This window comes from Ambystoma mexicanum, chromosome 4q, assembly GCF_040938575.1.
Source record: "Ambystoma mexicanum isolate Mex_15411 chromosome 4q, UKY_AmexF1_1, whole genome shotgun sequence".
NCBI lineage: Eukaryota > Metazoa > Chordata > Amphibia > Caudata > Ambystomatidae > Ambystoma > Ambystoma mexicanum.
Window position 1 is genome coordinate 593,192,490 of NC_090928.1, and position 19,466 is coordinate 593,211,955.

Consider the following 19,466-nt stretch of genomic DNA (forward strand, 5'->3'; position numbering starts at 1 on the left):
GGAGGCGATGCAGCTCTGGTTCTGGGCAATCCAGCAGGAAGTTTTGTTCTCGTCAGTTCATCTGGCCAGAGACGAAAATGAGACAGCGGATGCTCTGAGCAGGCAGAGCGCAATCTCTCACGAGTGGGAGTTGGCTCTGGAGATTCTCCTGTAGATCTTTGCCCTTTGGAGGACCCCTCAAGTGGATCTCTTCGCCTCCAGTGTCAACCGGAAGTGCGAGAGGTTCTGCTCGCGGGAATTTCCTCCAAAAGGAGCCTTGGGAGACGTGTTTGTGGTGGAGAGGTCATTCCCACTGCTGTACGCGTTTCCTCCAGTCCCCATCATCCCGCAAGTACTACGGAGGTTAGGTTCCCGGATGATCCTCATTGCTCCGGCGTGGGCCCGGAGGACGTGGTACCCGGACCTTCTCGACTTGTCCATCTGCCCTCCACATCGTCTTCCCTACCGAGACGATATGCTCTCACGGGAGAAGGGGGGGGTCAGGTTCTCCATCCAGAGGTCAGATCCCTCAACCTTCACGCTTGGTTTCTGAAAGGTTGAGGTATAAGGATTGGAACCTCCCTGAAGACGTGATGGAGGTGTTGCTCTCGGCCAGACGGCCCGCAACAAAGTCCCTGTACCGTTGCCGTTGGCGTAAGTTCTGCGACTGGTGCAGGGTTCAGAATGTGGCCCCTTGTTCATGTGACATTCCTGTCGTTCTGTCTTTTTTTTCTTTCTTTGGCCCACAAGGGCCTACAAGTGGGTACCATTAAAGATTACCTGGCGGCGCTGTCTATATTTAAGCGCTCGTCTGAGGAGTGTTCTTATTTTAAAATCCCTTTGATTTCTCAGTTTCTGAAAGGGCTCACTAATGTGTTCCCTCCGTCACCTTTCCAGGTGGCCGGTTGGGATCTGAACCTTGTTCTCAAGTTTCTAATGGGTGCTCCCTTCGAGCCTTTGCATTCTTGTCCTTTGAGACTGTTAACACTTAAAACTGTGTTTTTAGTTGCAGTCACTTCCGCTCGCAGAGTGAGTGAGTTACAGGCACTTTCAGTTAAGCCACCCTTCACTGTGTTTCTTAAGGACAGGGTTGTCCTTAGAGTTTGTCCTTCCTTTCTTCCGAAGGTGGTGTCAGTATTTCATTTAAGCCAGAAGGTTATTATCCCGGCATTTTATCCTCCTCCACATCCTGGTAAGGAAGAGGAGAGGCTCCATAGGCTAGATCCTAGGAGAGCTTTAAGCTTCTACATTTCACGCATGCCCCGGGTCAGAGTGGACGAACAACTCTTTATTGATTACGCTGGAAGGCGTTTGGGACAAACTATTACTAAGCAGACTTTGTCTCAATGGATGATCTTGGCAATTTCGAATGTTGCCGCTTGGCGGGTAAGGACCCTCCGGTAGGCTTACGGGCCCATTCTACCAAGGGTATGGCTGCCTCTACTGCCCTGCAGAGGGGTGTTCCCATTCGTAACATCTGTGATGCAGCCACCTGGGCTTCGGTCCATACTTTTGTATGTCACTACTCCCTTGATTCTATCTGGGGACATGATTTAGCCTGTGGAAAGGCGGTCCTTTACTCTGCAATTTGATTGGGCATTCTAAATTTGTATATTCTAAATTCCTTTCCCTCCACCTTACGTTGGTACTGCTTTCGGAGTCTGTCATAGATATGGAATACGTCAGAGGGCCCAATCCCCTCGAACAAGTTACTCTCTTACCTGGTAACGTTCTTTCGATGGGATGGTCCGACGACGTATTCCATATCGCTCCCTCCCTGCCTACAGAATTTCTTATGCGATTGCAGCTTACGTTTCCGCAAGGCTTTCTGTGGTCATACAGGCAGAAGATTGCTGCCACACGTTCTGGGGAAAAACTACAACTGAGGCTACGGGCGGTGTGCGTCCTACTTGTGTGACGTCGGAGGAGGTCCTCGAGGAAGGCGCATCGACGTCATCGACGCAGGATGCAGACGCCGAAAGATTTTCCGAAGCAGCACAGCTGTGGTGATTACTGCCATAGATATGGAATACGTCGTCGGACCATCCTATCGAAAGAACGTTACCAGGTAAGAGAGTAACTTGTTCTTTGTAGCCAAATATATCTACATGGCCTGGCTGAGAAGGATGAATATGGTCCGTAGTAGGTGGGATTTTAGTTAATAAGGTCCTCATATTCAAGTCATTATATTTTACGTTTTTTAGCTTGCAATTAAGAAAATATTTATTGGCCTTCAATTAATTGCAATTCAACTGGGTTTTATACTCTGGGCTTGCATTTGGTACAAAGAATGAATATTTCTATTGCTGAATTATGTTGTGTTCATCTTAATAGCCTGTAAATAATAGCATTTTAAGGATCGATTTGTTTTAATGAATGTTTGTATTTTGTATATTTGAATATTGACACTTTTATGGTTCAATACCGAAATAAAGTTATTATTCATTCAGAACAGTTGGAAATCTACTGTACCTTTACCTTGATTTGGAATGTGGAAAGAATGGCATTTGAAGTTGTTGTTGGAGCTGAAGGCCAGTTTTTGGATAACCTGTTCTGCCTCGCGAGTCCATATATTTTTTTTGCTGGCCTTTATGGGTTTTTGAATGATCAGAGGAATTTTCACTGAAGTCCCCAGTCACTGTACCTCACAGTCCTGTGGTAGCCAATATGAATATTGGAACCCTCTTTTTTGGTCACTGGTTTTTATTTTATTTTTTGGATTTGTAAAGCGCACTACAGCTTGGGGGCATCGAGGCGCTGTTGCAAGAAAGTGTCTTAGTTACAGGTAAGAAGGCCTTGCTCAGGATTACAGGGAGCAAACGCCTAACATAATGAAATGAGGTAAGTAGATAGGTGAGTGTGTTATTACATATATCATACCTTAGCCAATAAGGTTTCAAAACATTGTCATAGGTAGCATACAACATTAGAAGGCACCAAAAACAACCAGGCCCAATTGATACAAACAGTTTTTGTGGCTTTCCGGAAGGCTGTGTAATGCTATGTTTGGGAGTAGACTGGTAGCAGCTGTACAATTGTTTTTGGCTAGTCCTAGTATGTAGCCATTTTACTGTTTTTAGTAAAAGCCAAGTTGCCGTACCAATCCACTTTATTTTGTGGCCTGTGTTTGTGTGGACCACAAGGGAGGCCCAACATACTGATGTTGGGGAGTTTTACAAAAGTCCAACTCGTGAAGACTCACACTTTGTGGACACAGGGCTGCAACTCTTAGTATAGGCCTGAATCACACACGTTTTGTTGGTAGCAATGGCTGAGTAGCCAGGCTTATCTGAGGGAGAACGCGCTGTAGGTGGTACTGGAGTATACACATAGGCCAAAGAAACACGGACAAAAGTTATATTAAAATAATGGTTTATATATATATATATATATATTACATGGCCACTAGGTTAAGTTGCTGTTTCCATAGGAAGAGCACTTTTTGAGCGGCTTATAACTCCGCTCTCCCTGGACGAAACCTAACCAAATTTAGCAAAAATGGTATATGGCGCACTCTTTTTCTGCAAAGTTTGGTGAGGTTTGGTCCAGGGGGGGAAAAGTTATAGGAGAGGGGTCCCAAAACTTATTTTTTTCCCATAGACTGAATGGGGGAAAAACTTTGCGCACGGCTACAGATGAAACCGCTGGACGGATTTTCACCAAATTTGCGGCGGGAGCAGTGGTTTGGTCCCGAAAGCGTGCTTTTGTAAATTTGGTGAAAATCCGTCCAGTAGTTTTTTTTTTAAACGATCAAAAAGTAGGTCTAAAAAAATTAGTGATATCTGTGTCCGTTCCACGGACACACTTCCCTGTTTGCTCCACGGGCAGGACACTGATTGGGTAATGGGGCGCGTCATGTCCGCGGACATGTGACGTGTTCGCTCATTGGATGGTGGAGAGCGTGAAGTGCGCTAGATTGTTTCGATGCGCCCGCCATCTTTGATCCGTGTTTTGGTGTCCCCGGACATCGCTGCAAAAAACCTCTGGTGAGGGGAGGGTTGGGGATGTGGCAGCAAGAAGCAAAAAAGTGGTGTTTTTTTTTTTTTTTGTCACAAAAGTCCTACGGTAAATTTGGAGGTAGGGTGGGCAACTGTCCTGTAATTTGCAGGATTGTCCTGCAATTGGCGCCTGTGTCCTGCAGTTTGCCGAGTGGCTGTGCGGGACGCGGGTTGTCCAGACTTGCTCTGTTCGAGCACAATTTGTGATCTAACATAGTAAATCAGGAGTCACAATTAGTCATGCTGGGCCGAGCGGGGAGGGGGTCATATACATATATTTCCCACGAATGGGAATAACAGTGGATGGCAAGTGGCAGCTAATCTGTAAATAAGAGTCCTATTGCATTGCATTGCAACCGCAGCTACTGACGTGACAGGCTTGCAGGGCGGTCATGTCGGTAACTTCGGGTGCAATGCATTGATTGTGCCAGGTGAATGACACTCTGACGTCATCAACACCTTTTGTCCTGCAAAGGGATGTGACAAAGTTGGCCACCCTATTTGGAGGTATTCCTCAATATATTGTGCGTGTGTCTGTGTTACAATGTATTTAAAATAATATTGGAGTCAGATTGGCGCCCCCTAGAGTTTGGCATCTGAGGCAGCCACCTGCAGTGTTTAATGGAAACGGCGGCCGTGCATGTGTATGACAATACAAGTTCTCATGGGTGCGTTGAGCCGTGTTGTTGCAAAGTGAGAATGTATTTAGATTCTGAGTAAAGGTCACTAGCTTTGATTTTTTTTGGTTGCGAGCTAAGGCAGCCCACGCATGGGACTGAAAGTAGAAGAGTCAATTGTGTTTTGACCTTGAGAGAAAGGGATTTTTCCGTTAAGAGTGAGTGAGGAGGTTTGTAATAATGAACATTTGATAAGGTTATGCATTCCAAAAGTGTGTACGGAACATGTCAATTCAGTTCATGAAGATTCTTTGATGCAAGCGGATTGAGCATTTCGGACTTAATTACGGGAAGAGAATGGAGACGGTGAATATTATGTAAGTTTGTTTTTGACGACTCTATGCGGGAACAAGCTTTAACCTATTATCTGAAGATTAATTTTGGCAATGTAACTCGAGTACTATTTTTCTGTGTGGTTGTCTTTATGTGGTTATGGGGAGTGCAAAATGTAGGTGTATGTCGACTATAACTAGATTCACCCAGGTTCAACGCTAATATTTCTTTAAAATGTCATGTATGACCATATGGAATTGTGTATCAGTTTCTAGGTTCTTTTTGTCTTTTTTTGAGATTGTTGGATGTGTGTGCTAATCGTTAGTTTAATCTCTATGCTGAATTAAGAAAAGTATACATATATTGTAATAAAGGTAGGGTATTGATACATATTTTCTTTTGTTTTCCAAATAGCTACATGCTGCCTTACTGCGATTGCCATCGATTCCAGATGCCAACTGATGGGTTCTTCAATAGGCAGAGAATAACATAACATCTTTTATGGTGGTGTATGTGCAAGTTGATGCAGACGCCCTGGAATTCACTGTGGGACCCAAGCGGTTCCTTTATCAAAAACGAACACTTTGTGTATGAAAAAAGAACGTGTGCCTCACGATTAACATTTTCGATCACGAGCGACAAAAACAATTTGCAATTTGATTGAATATGGGAACAGTCGGATGTTCTCGGAGAGTTCATTGGGAAATAAAAGTACTTTAAAAATTGTATACTGTTATTCTTTCCTTTTAAAGACCGGTTTAATAATTTGAATTGTGCCGTGGTATTATGTTAATCGATGTGTGTTGATTTTTTGGGTTCTGCGTCACGTAGGTGATTATGGGCGCATTTGGCTACGCTGAAAAGGAACGTCACCCAGAAAGGTGTTCAATATCACTAGGGTGGGTTTTTGAGGGGTCAGGGGCGGGGCATATGATTTAGTGACGTCAGGCCAGTTTACCGTAGGCCGATGCAGTAATGGTTAACAATAGTACAAGATGGACGCGCCCTGTTGCCACATTTCGTATGTTTCTCAAAGAGGAGAAATTAGGGTGGCCAAGTGTCCCGGATTTCGCGTGACTGTCCCGCAGTTAGGGACTCAATCCCGCAGTTTGCAGAGTGGCTGTGCGGGACATAGGTTGTCCCGACTTGCGTCGGACAACATGCCCCCAGCACAAGCACTCTGCAAACTGAAGTGGCCATCTGCTCAGCACGGCGCTGCCGCCTGCTGCTTTCTTTGCTCCTGGGGTCGTGATGGTCATGTTTGCAGTTAAAAAACGTGAACATCGCCTCCCCAGGACACACTATTTGTATTTAAATTAAGACCGGAATTAAGAGACATCAAAAAAATGTTTTCAAAGAGGCGGGCCAAACGTGAATGACGTGACGTCATCACCGCCTTGTGGCCAAGTTTCCCGCGACAGACTATCAAAGAGTTGACCACCCTAGGGGGCAGTGTTTCTCATGCTCCTTGATTACAGCAGTGGTGGTGTCTCATGGGGAGGAGGGATGGCGTTAGCTGATGTCATTTTAACGTAAATAACTGTTTTGCCAAAAGTATTTATTTTTATTTTGCATTTTTAAAGCGCTCACACAGCCCGCGGGCATCGAGGCGCTGTTACAGGAATTGTTCGTTTTTTTTAGTTGCGTAATTGTGGTTTTTTTTTGTCTTAGTTACGTATTTATAACGCGCTTAAACACCCAGAGGTTTCTAAGCGCGGATCCGGGGATTGAACTTGTGTTTCTTCGTGTCTTCTTGCTTCCAAGGCGCGCACGTTGCCGTTAAGCTATCCTCCCGGGTACTGTGTACTAGAAAGTTAATGGATGAGTACGAATAGGTGTTGGAGCTGTGCAAGGGAAATGTTGCAAGTTCCTACATTAGTAGAAAATGTAGTTCCAACCTGTGCATGAAGCATAGATGTTATTGGTAAGTGCGTATGGGTTCTCGGACACGTCCTCATGCTGTGCGCCAGGATATGGTCTTGGTATTTTCCGGAAGGTGTGCAATGAAGTCAGATGTTCGTAGACATTCTGGTTCAGTTGCGCTAATAAAAACCTATGAAAATCAGTAAAAAAAAGTTTGTTAAAGGGACGTTATGATTAAATTGTGTTACTAAAAACCTATGAAATTCAGTTAAAAAACTTTGTTAAAGGGAGGTTATGGTTCAAAGTAAAACTGAAAAACCCCTGAAATTTGCTAGTTATGGTAAGCTAAGGAACCATAACTCGCGCCACCACCGTGCATTGCTAAGAATAACACCCAGGCCGTCAAAGATGACATCACAAATGTCATTGATGACATCACATGTCTGGCTCTCTTTTATCCTTTACTGATATATCTAGAGCAGTAACAGTCAGGAATTAAACATTCAAAAAGTACTATATTTGTAGATTTATACTTCAAATATGTTCTTGCAGTAATTCACTTAGGGTCCACTCACAGCATATATATCGTATATATATCGTGGAACAGCAGAGGAGAAAAAAACGCACTCCAAGCGTGAGGTACTAAGGGTCCCAGAAAAATAACCTCGAATCAAGGTAATGAGACAAGTTTAATGATTAAGAAAAAATAAGGCAAAACACACGCAGCAAACAAAGCAGGACGCCAAGGAAGGTATGTAATTATATAACAAGGTAAGTACTATAACAAACAATAAGCAACTTTTAGAAAAACCAATGCATTATTCACATTAAGTAAAACGCTTTGTAATACTTTTAAAATTGCAGCATGCAGTTCAAAGGTAAGTAAAACGTTTGTATTAACATTTTCGAATATCTGTTTCGGGTACAAATGGTTAAAACAAAACCCACACAGGGTAAGTAAATAATAGTAATTATTTTCAGAGGCCTAAGTCCATCCCCATCTAGTTATGAGTGACTCGGTCAGATTGAAGGGCAAACGGGTAGGCACAAGCTGTGGAAAGTTTAGAAAATGTCCAGAGAAAGTCTTCTATAACAAGTAAGTAGTAATCTTTGTTGTAAAAGGGTCAGGGACTTTGGAGAAGTCTCCCTGTAGGCTCACAGGCTTTAGGCCTGGATAAACATGTATGGACAAACTCCCAAACACACGAATCAGCACTCCAGCAACACAGGAGCAGCAAAACTCTTCTAGGTAAATTCTACCAAGAGTCTCAAAGTAACTTGGGAGTGAAAAAGCAGATGAAGCATGATGCCCCATGATGCAGCAGCAGACCTGGTCACTGGATTCTTGGTCAGGCTGATCTTGCAGCAGCGGCCGAGTGAAGAGGCTTCAGACAAAGAGTTCTTTGGGGTTCTGTGATTTTTGGCGCTTTTTTCAAGACACCAGTGATGAATGATTACTGCCCGGTTGCTTCATCTCGCTTCCTCGGTCCCCTTCCATGCACCTTTCCCCTCTCCCATGCACTTGCGCGTTCTCCATGTCATTGGGCCTAGTAAGATCGTTGTTTTTGTTCTCCCTTGTCACGCTCTGAAATACTATGTACGAGCGCAATACAAATAAAATATCAATTCAATTCAGCACCTTGGTGAGGGGACTTAAAGGAGTGGAATCTTGCCTCTGGAGGCCTGGAAGGGGTCCACCAAAGTTCTGGGAGGATTCAATCTTCAGAAGTCGATGCACTGCACAGTAGTCACTGGTCCCATGGTTTTGGCGGCTTGCAGCCCGTGAGGGTCGCAGCTCGGCGAGGGATGGCTCCAAATGCAGGTTGTCTTCAGACTAATTGGACCCACTAGACTAAGGGAGAGAGTCCCCCTTTTTGGGGCTCTTCCGATGCTTGCAAGAAGGGGTCGTGCAGCAGCGGTTACTCGGAGGGAATCTCCTGTCATCTGGAAGTTGCTGCGGACATCTCTCCTCTTCTTCCTCATCGATTCTTCTGTTCAAGGGCCCATCTTGTCTTCAGCCTCAGGATCCATGCCTCTTATGCAGGAACCCACCATTCAAACTCCGGGTGTTGATTGTCCTTTTAGGATAGCCAGCTCCCTAGTGGGAACTGGTTCCAAGCAGGCACTCCAGAATACAAATAACAGCAGTTTCGGAGTTCACTCCCATTTCCTGTGCTCTCAGACACACTGGAGCGTTGGTGGGCTTCACAAAGGATTCCTGCTGAAGACACAAGTCAAACCAGGACCTCCAACCACCCAGCATGGCAGAAGAAGGGACAAGCAAACAAATTGTGAAAAAAGAACCGTCACCATTTTGGGTCAAGATGACCCTTCTAGCCCTGAAGTAAAAATTGCACAAAAGTAGGCAGGATAAACCTACTACCACTAGCCATTCATGTTAGCATGTCACTGTAACCAAAAAGTTACAGGAGCCGTGAGAAAGGGGATAGATAATATGTAGCCCCTCAGCACTTCACAATAGGAAGGATAGAAATACCCCCCATCATAGAAAATAAAAGGGAAGCCCAAAGGACTCCCCAGCAACACTGCACAGAGTGCTGTCTGATGCAAAAGACAGATGCCATAAAACTTGGAGGAAAGTATAGCTCCAAGCAAAAGCTATAAAAAGGAATAAAGTATTGCAAAAGATAGGGTAAAATAATGAGTGAGTGTGGAAATAGATTTCCACCCACTCAAGGGAACAGACCAAAAATCCAATAGTCCAGTACAAAGTGCTGGGGGACTTGCATGTGGCGGAGATGGTTCATAAAAAATTAATCTACCGAACAGCTGATATGCTGACTCTGTGTTTTTATATTTGTTGGATACCTGGGAGCATGTGCAGATCTGTTGACATTTATTTAGAAGACTGCTGTAGATAGACTGATCTCGAAAATCGTGGTGTGGCCATTGTCCTCGCACACCACATCTGCCTTTCATACTGGTGGTGGAATCCCATGCTGCGCTCGTCCTTTACTTCTCTCCAGCCTTTTTTAGGCTGGATTGTCTGGCCTTTATTGCTTGGACCCTCCAAACCTGCAGGTTCTTTTGCTCTCAGAGACGCTTGGTGGCTAAAGGTGGGAGCCCTTTTCTGCTGTACTGGACTCGTTTCTGTAGCAATTGCTGTTTCTTCCTCTTTGCTATTTGTTGGACATGGCGAAATTCGCGTGGACTCGGGTCACTTTGCAGTAATATCATGCTTCTCTGATTGAGACTTCTCTCAATCACCCCAACAAACTATTTAAGGTTGTTTGTGGTCTTTCTTCGACACCCTCTGACCCTGTTCCTCCTAGGCAGGATCTCTGTGACTCCTTGTCATGTTTTTTTTGTTGACAAAATTGTAATCTTTAGTCTGTCCTTTTCTCACTTCTTTTCTCCAAGAATCTTCTTTTTTCACTTCTTTGTGCCTGGTTTCCATCCAGGGTAAGGTACTGAGTGTGTCCTGGTCTCTGTTATGGACAACCTAGCACGGGTCCATGACAAGGGCGGCATCTGTGCTCTTCTGCTGCTTGACCTATCAGCCGCCTTTCTAATGGACTGTCATCAACTTCTTTTGCTTTCTCATTTTCTTTCTTGGGATGACGGACCTCACCTGTGGTGTCACCCAAGGGTCTGCCGCTTCCCCGGTCTTAATCTCTACGTTCAACCGCTGACCAAATTGATCTTCTCCCACAGCTTCCTCTGCTATTCTTATGCTGATGACAAGTAGATTCTGGTTCGCCTTCGCCTGGCCATTCCCGATTGGGCAGCCAGGTTTCGTTCGTGCCTGGAGGCTGTGGGAGAATGGCTGCTGAACACCTGGCTCAAGTTGAACGGGGAAAAGACTGAGGTGCTGATGTAGGCCCCCCACCCCCACAGCCTCTTTTTCTGGACTACTGACCAGCTTCGTCAAGCCAACACAGAGCTCATCTTGGCAGCAGCCAATCTGAGGCTGTGGAAAGAGTTGGTCGATTTCCAGAAGTGTATTCCTGCGGACAGGCTAGACGATTTCAAAACCGGTTTGTCGGACGCCAAAGTTTTGGGTCGGGATCTGCTGGAAGCTGTAGCACACCATGTAGATACCTCGGTTCGAGGCAGTATGGTCGGGGTTGACATCTCCCGTGAGGCGTGGCTCCATGTGACTAAGTTCTCAAAGGAAGTACAAGACAAGGTATTGGGCCTTCCTTTTGATGGCAAGGAATTGTTCCATTCTTCTACTGATGAGGAACTCTCAAAGACGAAGGCGCGTACCCAAATCGCTAAATCTTTATCGGTCCTGGCAAAAGCTCCAGCTAAGGCCCCTTATACACAAGTCAGGATCCTAAACTCGGTCCTTCTCTGGATTCAGGGGGTTTCAGGATAGCCGTGTGCGCTGTACTGAACCCTCATTTGGCAGGCTTCGTCGAAAGCAGCAACGGCAAGGTGGCCGGTTTTTCTCTCGCCATCAGCCTCCTCTCCAGGGACAGGTAGGTAGTCTCTCTGCTGACAAGCCATCGAAATTATGTCAGGTTGGCTGCACGAGACTCCGGTGGGAGGACAAATCTCGTCTCATCTGGAGGCGTGGCATACCATTACCAAAGACGGGTGGGTTTTGTCCATCGCTCAGGCGGGCTTTCGCTTGTCGTCCCCCCCCCCACCACACTCTTCAATCCTCCCTTTCAGCAGATCGGGTCGCCCTTCCTCAGAGCCGAGGTACTGAAACTTCGAGACCTCAGAGCGGTGGAGCCTGTTCCCTAAGGGGAGCAAGGGGAGGGCTTCTACTCCGTCTGTTCACAGTGCCCAAACCCAACCAGCTGGCCTGCGCACTATCCTCGAACTTTCCCAGTTCAACCTTTCTCTTCTCCAAGAGAAATTCAAGATGAGCACATCCTGCCAAATAAAGTCATCTCTTCAGAAGGGCGACTGGCTCAGCGCTGTGGATTCTTCAGGACGCATACATGCACATCCTGATATGGAGACTGCATTGGAAATATCAGCGGTTTTCCATGGTGGTTGGGGGGGGGGGAGGAGACACTTCAAGTTCTGTGTGCTCCCTTTTGGTCTCAGCTGGGCGCTGCATGTCTTCACGAAGATGTCGGTCATCGCAGCTTTCCTCAGGTTGCAGGGAGTTAATGTATTTCCATATTTGGACGATTGGCTTCTGCGCAGTCCCTGTCCACAGACAGCTTTGTTCAATCTGCAGTGTCCTCCAGCTGCTGTTTCGTCTTGGGCTGTCGGTGAACTGGCGGAAATCTTCCATGACGGTCTCTCAAGACCTGATCTTCCTGGGTTTTCGTTCGAATACGGTCAGTATCAAGGTGTTCTTAACGGCAGACAGGAATACAGACTTATCAACCATGTGCCAGCTCCTCCTCCAGTCTTCGCATATGACGGCTTGGTGGTTCCAGAGACTTCTAGGTCTCATGGCTTCTTGCGTGCTAGCCATCTCTCTTGCACGTCTGAAGATGAGGCGTACACAGCTAGCTCTTTGGAGCGCTTGGTCTCGGGCTTCGGACCCAGATTCCAAGATAAACCCAGTTCTGTCCTTCATGACAGCGGATCTACATGGGTGGTCCTCAACTGACAACCTCTCACTGGGAGCCTCCTTCCAGGAGCCCTGCCCGGAAGTGACGGTTACAACGGACTCCTCCCTTTTGGGGTGGGGTACGCCACTGGACCAGCTCAAAGTGTTCAACCTTTGGACACTTCAAGACAAGCAGTTTCATATAAATTATCTGGAACTTTTCAGCCGTCCATCGTGAACAAGGTAGTCCGGGTTCATACGGACAACTCTGTGATGTTGTTCTACATCAACAAGCAGGGTGGCACCAAGTCGGCACTCCTTGTGGATCTAGCCATACAGATTTGGGAATGGGCCATCCAGCACAAGATTTGGCTCCTGGCTGGTCACATTCCGGGTCACATCAATGTGACTGCAGACTCACTCAGCCGCCACTCAGCAGCCAGTTACGAGTGGGAACTGAACATGGATTTTCTTACAACCATTTTTTCGCCAGTGGGGCTCCCCAAATGTAGACCTCTTTGTGACCTTAACAAACAAACTTTCTCTGTATGCATCCAGTGTCCTCTTTGGGAATTCTGTAGCACAACATGAAAGCTTATGCCTTTCCTCCACTGCCCTTGATCCATCGATCACTCTGCAAACTCAGGAGGGCATCCAATTTCACTCTCCTTCTCATAGCTCCCTGGTGGCCAGCCAGATTCTGGTTTTCCGAACTGCAGCATCTGTGAGGTGTTTTTTTTTTTTTTTTTCTTCTCTGATCAGGTTGCCGTTGATTCCCGACCTGCTTCACCAGTGCGATCACCAGATGTGGCAACCCTCCCCACAATCGTTCAGCTTGGCGGCATGGTACCTAAATTCAAATAAATCGTTAGTGCAGTAGAATTTGTCCGAGGACAATCTGCGCATCATTTAAGCAGCCAGGAAACCTACTACGAGTGCTCAATATTGGAGCAAATGGCTCCGTTTTTGTCACTGGTGCTTAGCTAAACAGCTTGACCCCAGACACGCTACAGTTGACACTGTCCTATCTTTTGTGTCTCACCTTGCTGCCTCATGCATTCATGTCTTGTCTTGCAGGACTTATCGATCTGCCATTACGGCCTATCTGTCCACTTACAGCTGTTCCTTCTCTTTGACAAATCCAGTCATTAAAAGGCATTTTGCGGGTCTTCTTCACCTGTTCCCGCCTATACGCACTCCTCATCCCAAATGGGGATTTGAATGTGGTCCTCACAGCGTTATGCCATAAACCATTTTAACCTGTGGCCACCACCGATCTCAAATATCTTTCTTGGAAGGTTGCCTTTTTTGATCGCGGTTACATCGGCAAGGCGAGTAAGTGAACTTCAAGCTCTTTCAGTGGAAAATCCGTTCCTCACCTTCCACAAAGACAAGGCTGTGCTCCGCACTCCTTCCTTCCTGCCTTCCTTCCTGCCTAAGGTGGTTGCCTATTTTCATCTGAACCAATCGATTTCCTTACCTGTCTTCTTACCAAACCCGGCATCGGATGCCGAGAGAGTATTACACAACTTGGACATCAGAAGAGCCCTGAAGTTTTATCTCGACAGAACAAGTGAATTTAGGGGTTCGTCACAACTCTTCGTCACTTCCGGAGACCCCAAAGGATAACCGGCTTCCAAGCAACTATATCCAGGTGGATTGCATCCTGCATTTCAGAAGACTATACCATCCAGTGTCCTCAACCCCCGAAAGGCATTCATGCTCCTCTTGTACGGGGCAACGCAGCTGCTGGTGCCTTCCAAAAGTATGTTCCTTGGGAAACCATCGGCAGCTTTTTGTAACCATTATTGTTTGGACCTGAGCTCCAGGGCTGTTGCCCGGTTTAGTCAGGCTGTCCTTAAGAACCTAGTTCAATCAAGTTTTTTTTTTTTTCTTTTCAATCCACCCAATATTACTGTGCCGTGTGCTTGGGAATCTCCAACAAGTATGGAGGAAAGGGGACGGGATGGAGGAGTATAATAAAGTTACTCACCGTAGTGACTACCTTACTCCTAGTCCATAGTCCCCTTTCCTCCATACGCCTGCCCGCCACCCCCTCTAAAAAATATCTGTTATTGCTTAAATGGTCTCGGACCTGGCGATAGATAAGGACTGAAGGGCGATGTGCGGGGCGGAGCTTAGAAGGGTGAGTTGCGGCCACGTGCGGTACCCCGCATGAAAATAGAACAACATTTTCAATTTTGATGCTTTTTTATAAAAGTGCTCCGGTCCTGTCCTGAAGGACGGAATGTCCCACAAGGGGACTATGGACTAGGAGTAAGGTAGTCACTAAGGTGAGTAACTTTATTATTTTTCTGCAAGGTCTTAGAGGGGAAAAGTGATGAGAATATGCAGGTATTTCACAAACAAAATGTGATATTTAGAAAATAATTCAATTGCCTGCAGAATGAGTGATGTAGCATCTTGTCTGGTGACTACAGTAAACATGTGTTATCTTTTTCTTCTCAGATATGTAGCGTACTGCATGAAGTTTGTCGATATGCTCTTGGCCTGTGGAATAAAGCCAATACTTGTCTTTGATGGGTGCACTTTGCCATCTAAGAAGGAGGTGGAAAAATCCCGAAGAGAGTAGGTTACTTTTGTGTCTTTTTTTTGTGTATGGGACATGCGATTTAAATGATTTTCAAATTGTATTGCACTTGCTGTGTTTCCTTTGCTTGTCATGGGTTTATACTGGATATGATCAAAAAGAACCAGTTATGCCAGCTCATCAGTGGCAATTCTATGTGCCTATTGTTACTGAACTCCTGACTATTTCCAGTGACGAGGGGACACCATTTCTACACAGCAGCCAGTATACAAGGTGAAATGCTGTATAGCACTCCTTTCATATTGGAAACTGACCTGCTAACTGAAAGATGGATGTGGGTTCAGCTTTTTGCATACTCTGACAATGATTGTTTGTCCTTGTATACTTCACATAGTGGCATTGCCCTCACTTGCTTACCAAACTTTCAAATTCTGGTGTGAACCTCTGTGTTAGGCAAGATTTTGTGCAGTACTCTTTGGGTGCTCTACAACAACCTTGACCTCCTGACAAAGGGAACCCAACCTTTGGTATAAGTCTGTACTACACAGGTTGGTAGTGTGGCTGAGCAGCCAGGCTTATCTCAAGAGGGGTCAATGTGAGCAGTAGGGTGGTTACACAGAGATTCACAGTGACAAGTATCCAAATAAACTCTTAACACACAAGGTTTCTTGATTAAACAATTATTTATTTAACAATCACTTTGAATAAGCCTTCTTCAGAAGGGGCAATGTAATAGTAACACACAAATACACTCCAAAATACACACTCTTAGTTCCTCTAAATCAGCAAGTACCCATTTGGGATGGCACACAGACACGTCCTACACCCTCAGGTGACTTAAATAGCTAGGACACTGTGGACATTAATATGTCACTGGTACATTTAGATCAATACTGAGATGTGTGTCAAAGTAAAGAGGGTTTCGAATAAGACAAGAGATCACACAAGTATTCTTTAAGCAGGTAAGTACTTTTGAACCCCTCAAATGCAAATTAAGTTAACCCTTTCCTGAAAGGAAGATACCAACACACAATCGGAGGTAAGAAGAGTCATTCAGGGAGCCAGTCCAGCCAATGTCAATTGGGCAAAAGTCTAGGTGAGCTGAAGCACTTCGTGCAGTTAAGTAAAAGTCTTGCACAATGTTTTAGAAGTCTTTGTAGAAAAAGTAGAATCAATGTAGGGCCACAAGCTGGGAGTCTTGTGAGGGGTAGAAGATGCAAGCAACTCTACAAGAGCAACCAAGACAAGTCTCAACTGGGAACAAGTAAGGCTACAAGACAAGAGGTACGTTTTCTTAGACTGTACAGTACCTTTCGTTAGAAGAAATGGTTCCAGCTGGCTTCTGTTCCTGTGTGGCTCTGCAGATCCTTTTGTTCCTGTGACTCAGTCATGGGGACAAGAGGGAGGACTTCTGGTGACTCCTGCAACACAACGGGACAAACAGCGACAGCAAAGGGCAAACTTCAATTCATTGACGTTTTGGTGTTTCAGCTCCTGACAGCAAATAGCAACACTGCGCTTCTCGGATACCACTTCAGACTTTCCTTGTTTCTAGGTTCCAGCACTCTGTTGAGGTGGCTCAGGCTTGGTCCGTCCTGCTTCAGGGAAGTCCGGGGATATTCCTGGCGCTCGGGTCTGACTTAAAAGTGATCCACTCTATTTGGTGTTCCTCTCCCTGGCACTTCGGTTCCAGCAGCAGCAGTGGAGGTACAGCCAGCTTCGAGAGTATGTCCAAACAAGTTCACTTTAGAGTTGATTTGTCCCACCAACTCAAGGGGAGAAGTCATCCTTGCAGGGCTTCTCTAACGAGGCGAATTTGGAGCTTGAGCACAGCAGCAGGGCTTCACCGGGCAAACCAACGGTCCAGGCGTCTCTTCCAAGGTCGTCTTCGGATTCCTTCGTCCAGCGATCGACTCTGCCTTACAAGCCAAAAAACCTTGCCTTTTATGCAGGTTTCTCCCAATTTTTTAAAATTATTTATTTTATTTTTTATTCCAGCCTAGTTGTCAATCGCACAGCAGGGTGGCTGTCCTTGCCGGATAGCCAGCCAGCCAATCACATTTGGGTGCATTCCTCTAACCAAGGGGATTAAGCACAGGGAGTTTCGGGCACCTCCCTCACTTCCTGCCCCTGCCAGACATACTGGAACAAGAGGCGGGCTTCACTCGTGAATCCCGCCAAAGGCAAAACAAATAAAGGGACCAAACCTGGTTGGGCACACAGAGTAAGTCTCAAGAAGGACCTTTCCTGCAAGAAATGGCTAAAAAAGAAGTCTGGCCGTTTTGACATAATGGGCACCCATGGGTGCTTTACTGCAGCTGCGGACGCAGCCCGTGGTAAAAACTCCCAATGGTAGTTAAGTAAACCACTGCCACCTGCCATTAATTGTAGATAGGGTAGCATAAAAATCTTACATGAGAAGCTAGACAAAGGGGATACCAAGTAACCCCTCCAGCACCCTATTGTAAGATAGTGTGTGCAGGGTCTAGAAAGTTACAAAAGTCAATTTCACTTTACTGCTCTTGTAAACAGTAGTTTATCCAAGAGAAGGTAGATAAACCTTTGGGAAATCTGAAAGACTTCCTTGTGTCACTGCACTGAAAGTGCTATGTCTCCCAATGTAAAAAGATGATGCCTATTGAGTTTGTCAGACTCTCGACAACCAAAAAAGAAACTGAGTTTAAATCACAGTAAAATGCATGAGGGTGGGAAGTAAGTCCTAGAGTCCAGCAAAAGTGCTGGGGGTCTCTAAGGTAGAGAGGAATTGGCACATTTCTGGAGTATTGGGCCACACAAACCTGGGGTTCTAAAGGATTCTTTGATTGGACTTTGGTGAGGTCTTATGACGTATGTTGATATACTGCCTTTAAGTGGGTGTGAAAGGAGTTTGAATAAGTCGAGTATATGCTTACGAAGTATTGCAGTGCCATGATCCGTATTCTGTCTGGTAGCATAGCCTGGGATTGTTACTGGTTGAGCTGGCAAACTGCAAACGGAGAAGTGAAGTCAGGAACCAAAACTGTGATAACCGAAACTAGGAATAAGGGCATAAATAACCTGAACTAATCGGCAGATGTACCTCTTTGGCCTTGTGACCTTTTGCTATGGAGTGGTGGCCTACTACAGCTTGTTGTAGTGCCAGTCACCCTATGGGGAGAGGAGCTACCTTGCAGTGTACGGATGGGAGAGTTGCCCTCTTTCGACCATTGTGAAGTGAAAATAATGACCCTGAATAGGTGCTGCGGTATCATAATAACTGGGAAACTAAACACTGGGCGTGGGTGAGTACTTGTGCGACGATAGTTATGTGAATTCTGTGGAGGATTGTGCTAGTAAGAATTGTATCTGGCATGTAGTAATTAGCGATAGGAACAACCCATCATCGGTGAGGCTCCCCTTCTTGTGGGTCCTTTTTCTAAAAAAATCAGTCCTATCGCCTTCTGCTGTGGTCGAGATGATGTGGGTTCCTCTTCGGGTACCGGGTTCTGAATGTTATCCAATTCAGTGCTAGAGGCGCCCGAGGATGTTTGCTCTGTTAGGATTCTTTTTAGGTTGTGTGCGTGGTTTGAAAGGTCTTGGTGTTCGTTGTCCGTAATACTCGGCCAGGAGTAAACGATATCCAGTTGATAATCTTGTATATCGCGTTGTACTTCCAGCTCCTGTTTGTATTTTGCCAATTTAAGATTAACGTCTTCAGAGTATTTTTCAGTTGTTCACCCGTAAGTCCTGTTTTAAGGTTGTTTTGGATAGTTGTAATTTCTTCTTCTAATGTGCCGAGGTTATGTGTTAATTCTTCTGTTGTAAGAAGTATAAGGTCTAATGAGCATTAAGTATTTTCCACCACCTCTTCACAAAAGCCGGGTTGTCCTTGCACACAGTTCGTTCAAGGTTGAATCTAAGTCCTCTAGGGATTTGTTGCGCTTTATGATACTGGGCGAGCGTGGATGCGTGTAATTTCAGATTGATTTCCCGTCGTATTTTCCACTCGAATTGTCTAATTAAGGCTTCCTATTTCACCCTTTGGCAACAAAGGGCTAATTTTTCAAATAGTTTTGGTAAAAAGGTGCTCACCTTCGGAGCAACCACTGTCAAAGCAACAAATGCCCTTGCAATAGTTGCGCGATACGGTCGAGAAATGCGGCATCGTTTGGCTCCTATGTTAGAACACTTTCCGGAGCATCGGCAACAGAGGACAGAAGCCATGACGCTAGTGCGCGAAGGGGAGGAAGCCTCACACCACAGCATTAACACAGCATTAACATCGCTGTAGATCTTGCTGAAACAGGGTTCAAACAGTTTGCCAATGGGGTAGTCCTCTGAAGGCAGGGATGGCTACGTTGCACTGATTTTCGGCAAGAAGTACAGTATAAGGTAGTCGATAAGCCGTTTGAAGGGGAAAGTCTGTTTGGTGACAAGATTGATGAGGCAGTCAAAACAATGTAAGTAGACTCGTACACTGCTAGAACTCTTGCAACCCTACAGGGCAGACGGTCCTTTCGCGGAGCCTCAGGTAATTCTAGATTCTCGTCCTCGATGGACAACAAAAACTAAAGTAGACTGGGATACTACTATCAGGGCTACAAGAGAAATTACCAGTCCTCCCAGCGCAGCAGGGAGTATCACCACGAACAGTGAAAGCACAG

At 45.7% G+C, this 19,466-nt stretch overlaps 1 protein-coding gene across 1 annotated transcript in view; it reads left to right on the forward strand.

The window, feature by feature from the left end:
- EXO1 (exonuclease 1) overlaps positions 1 to 19,466 on the forward strand; it is a 373,191-nt gene that overhangs the window by 59,171 nt on the left and 294,554 nt on the right. The window contains exon 3 of the mRNA XM_069608142.1: positions 14,742 to 14,861. Coding sequence (XP_069464243.1) covers positions 14,742 to 14,861 — 120 coding nt within the window. The remainder of the gene's footprint in view (positions 1 to 14,741; positions 14,862 to 19,466) is intronic.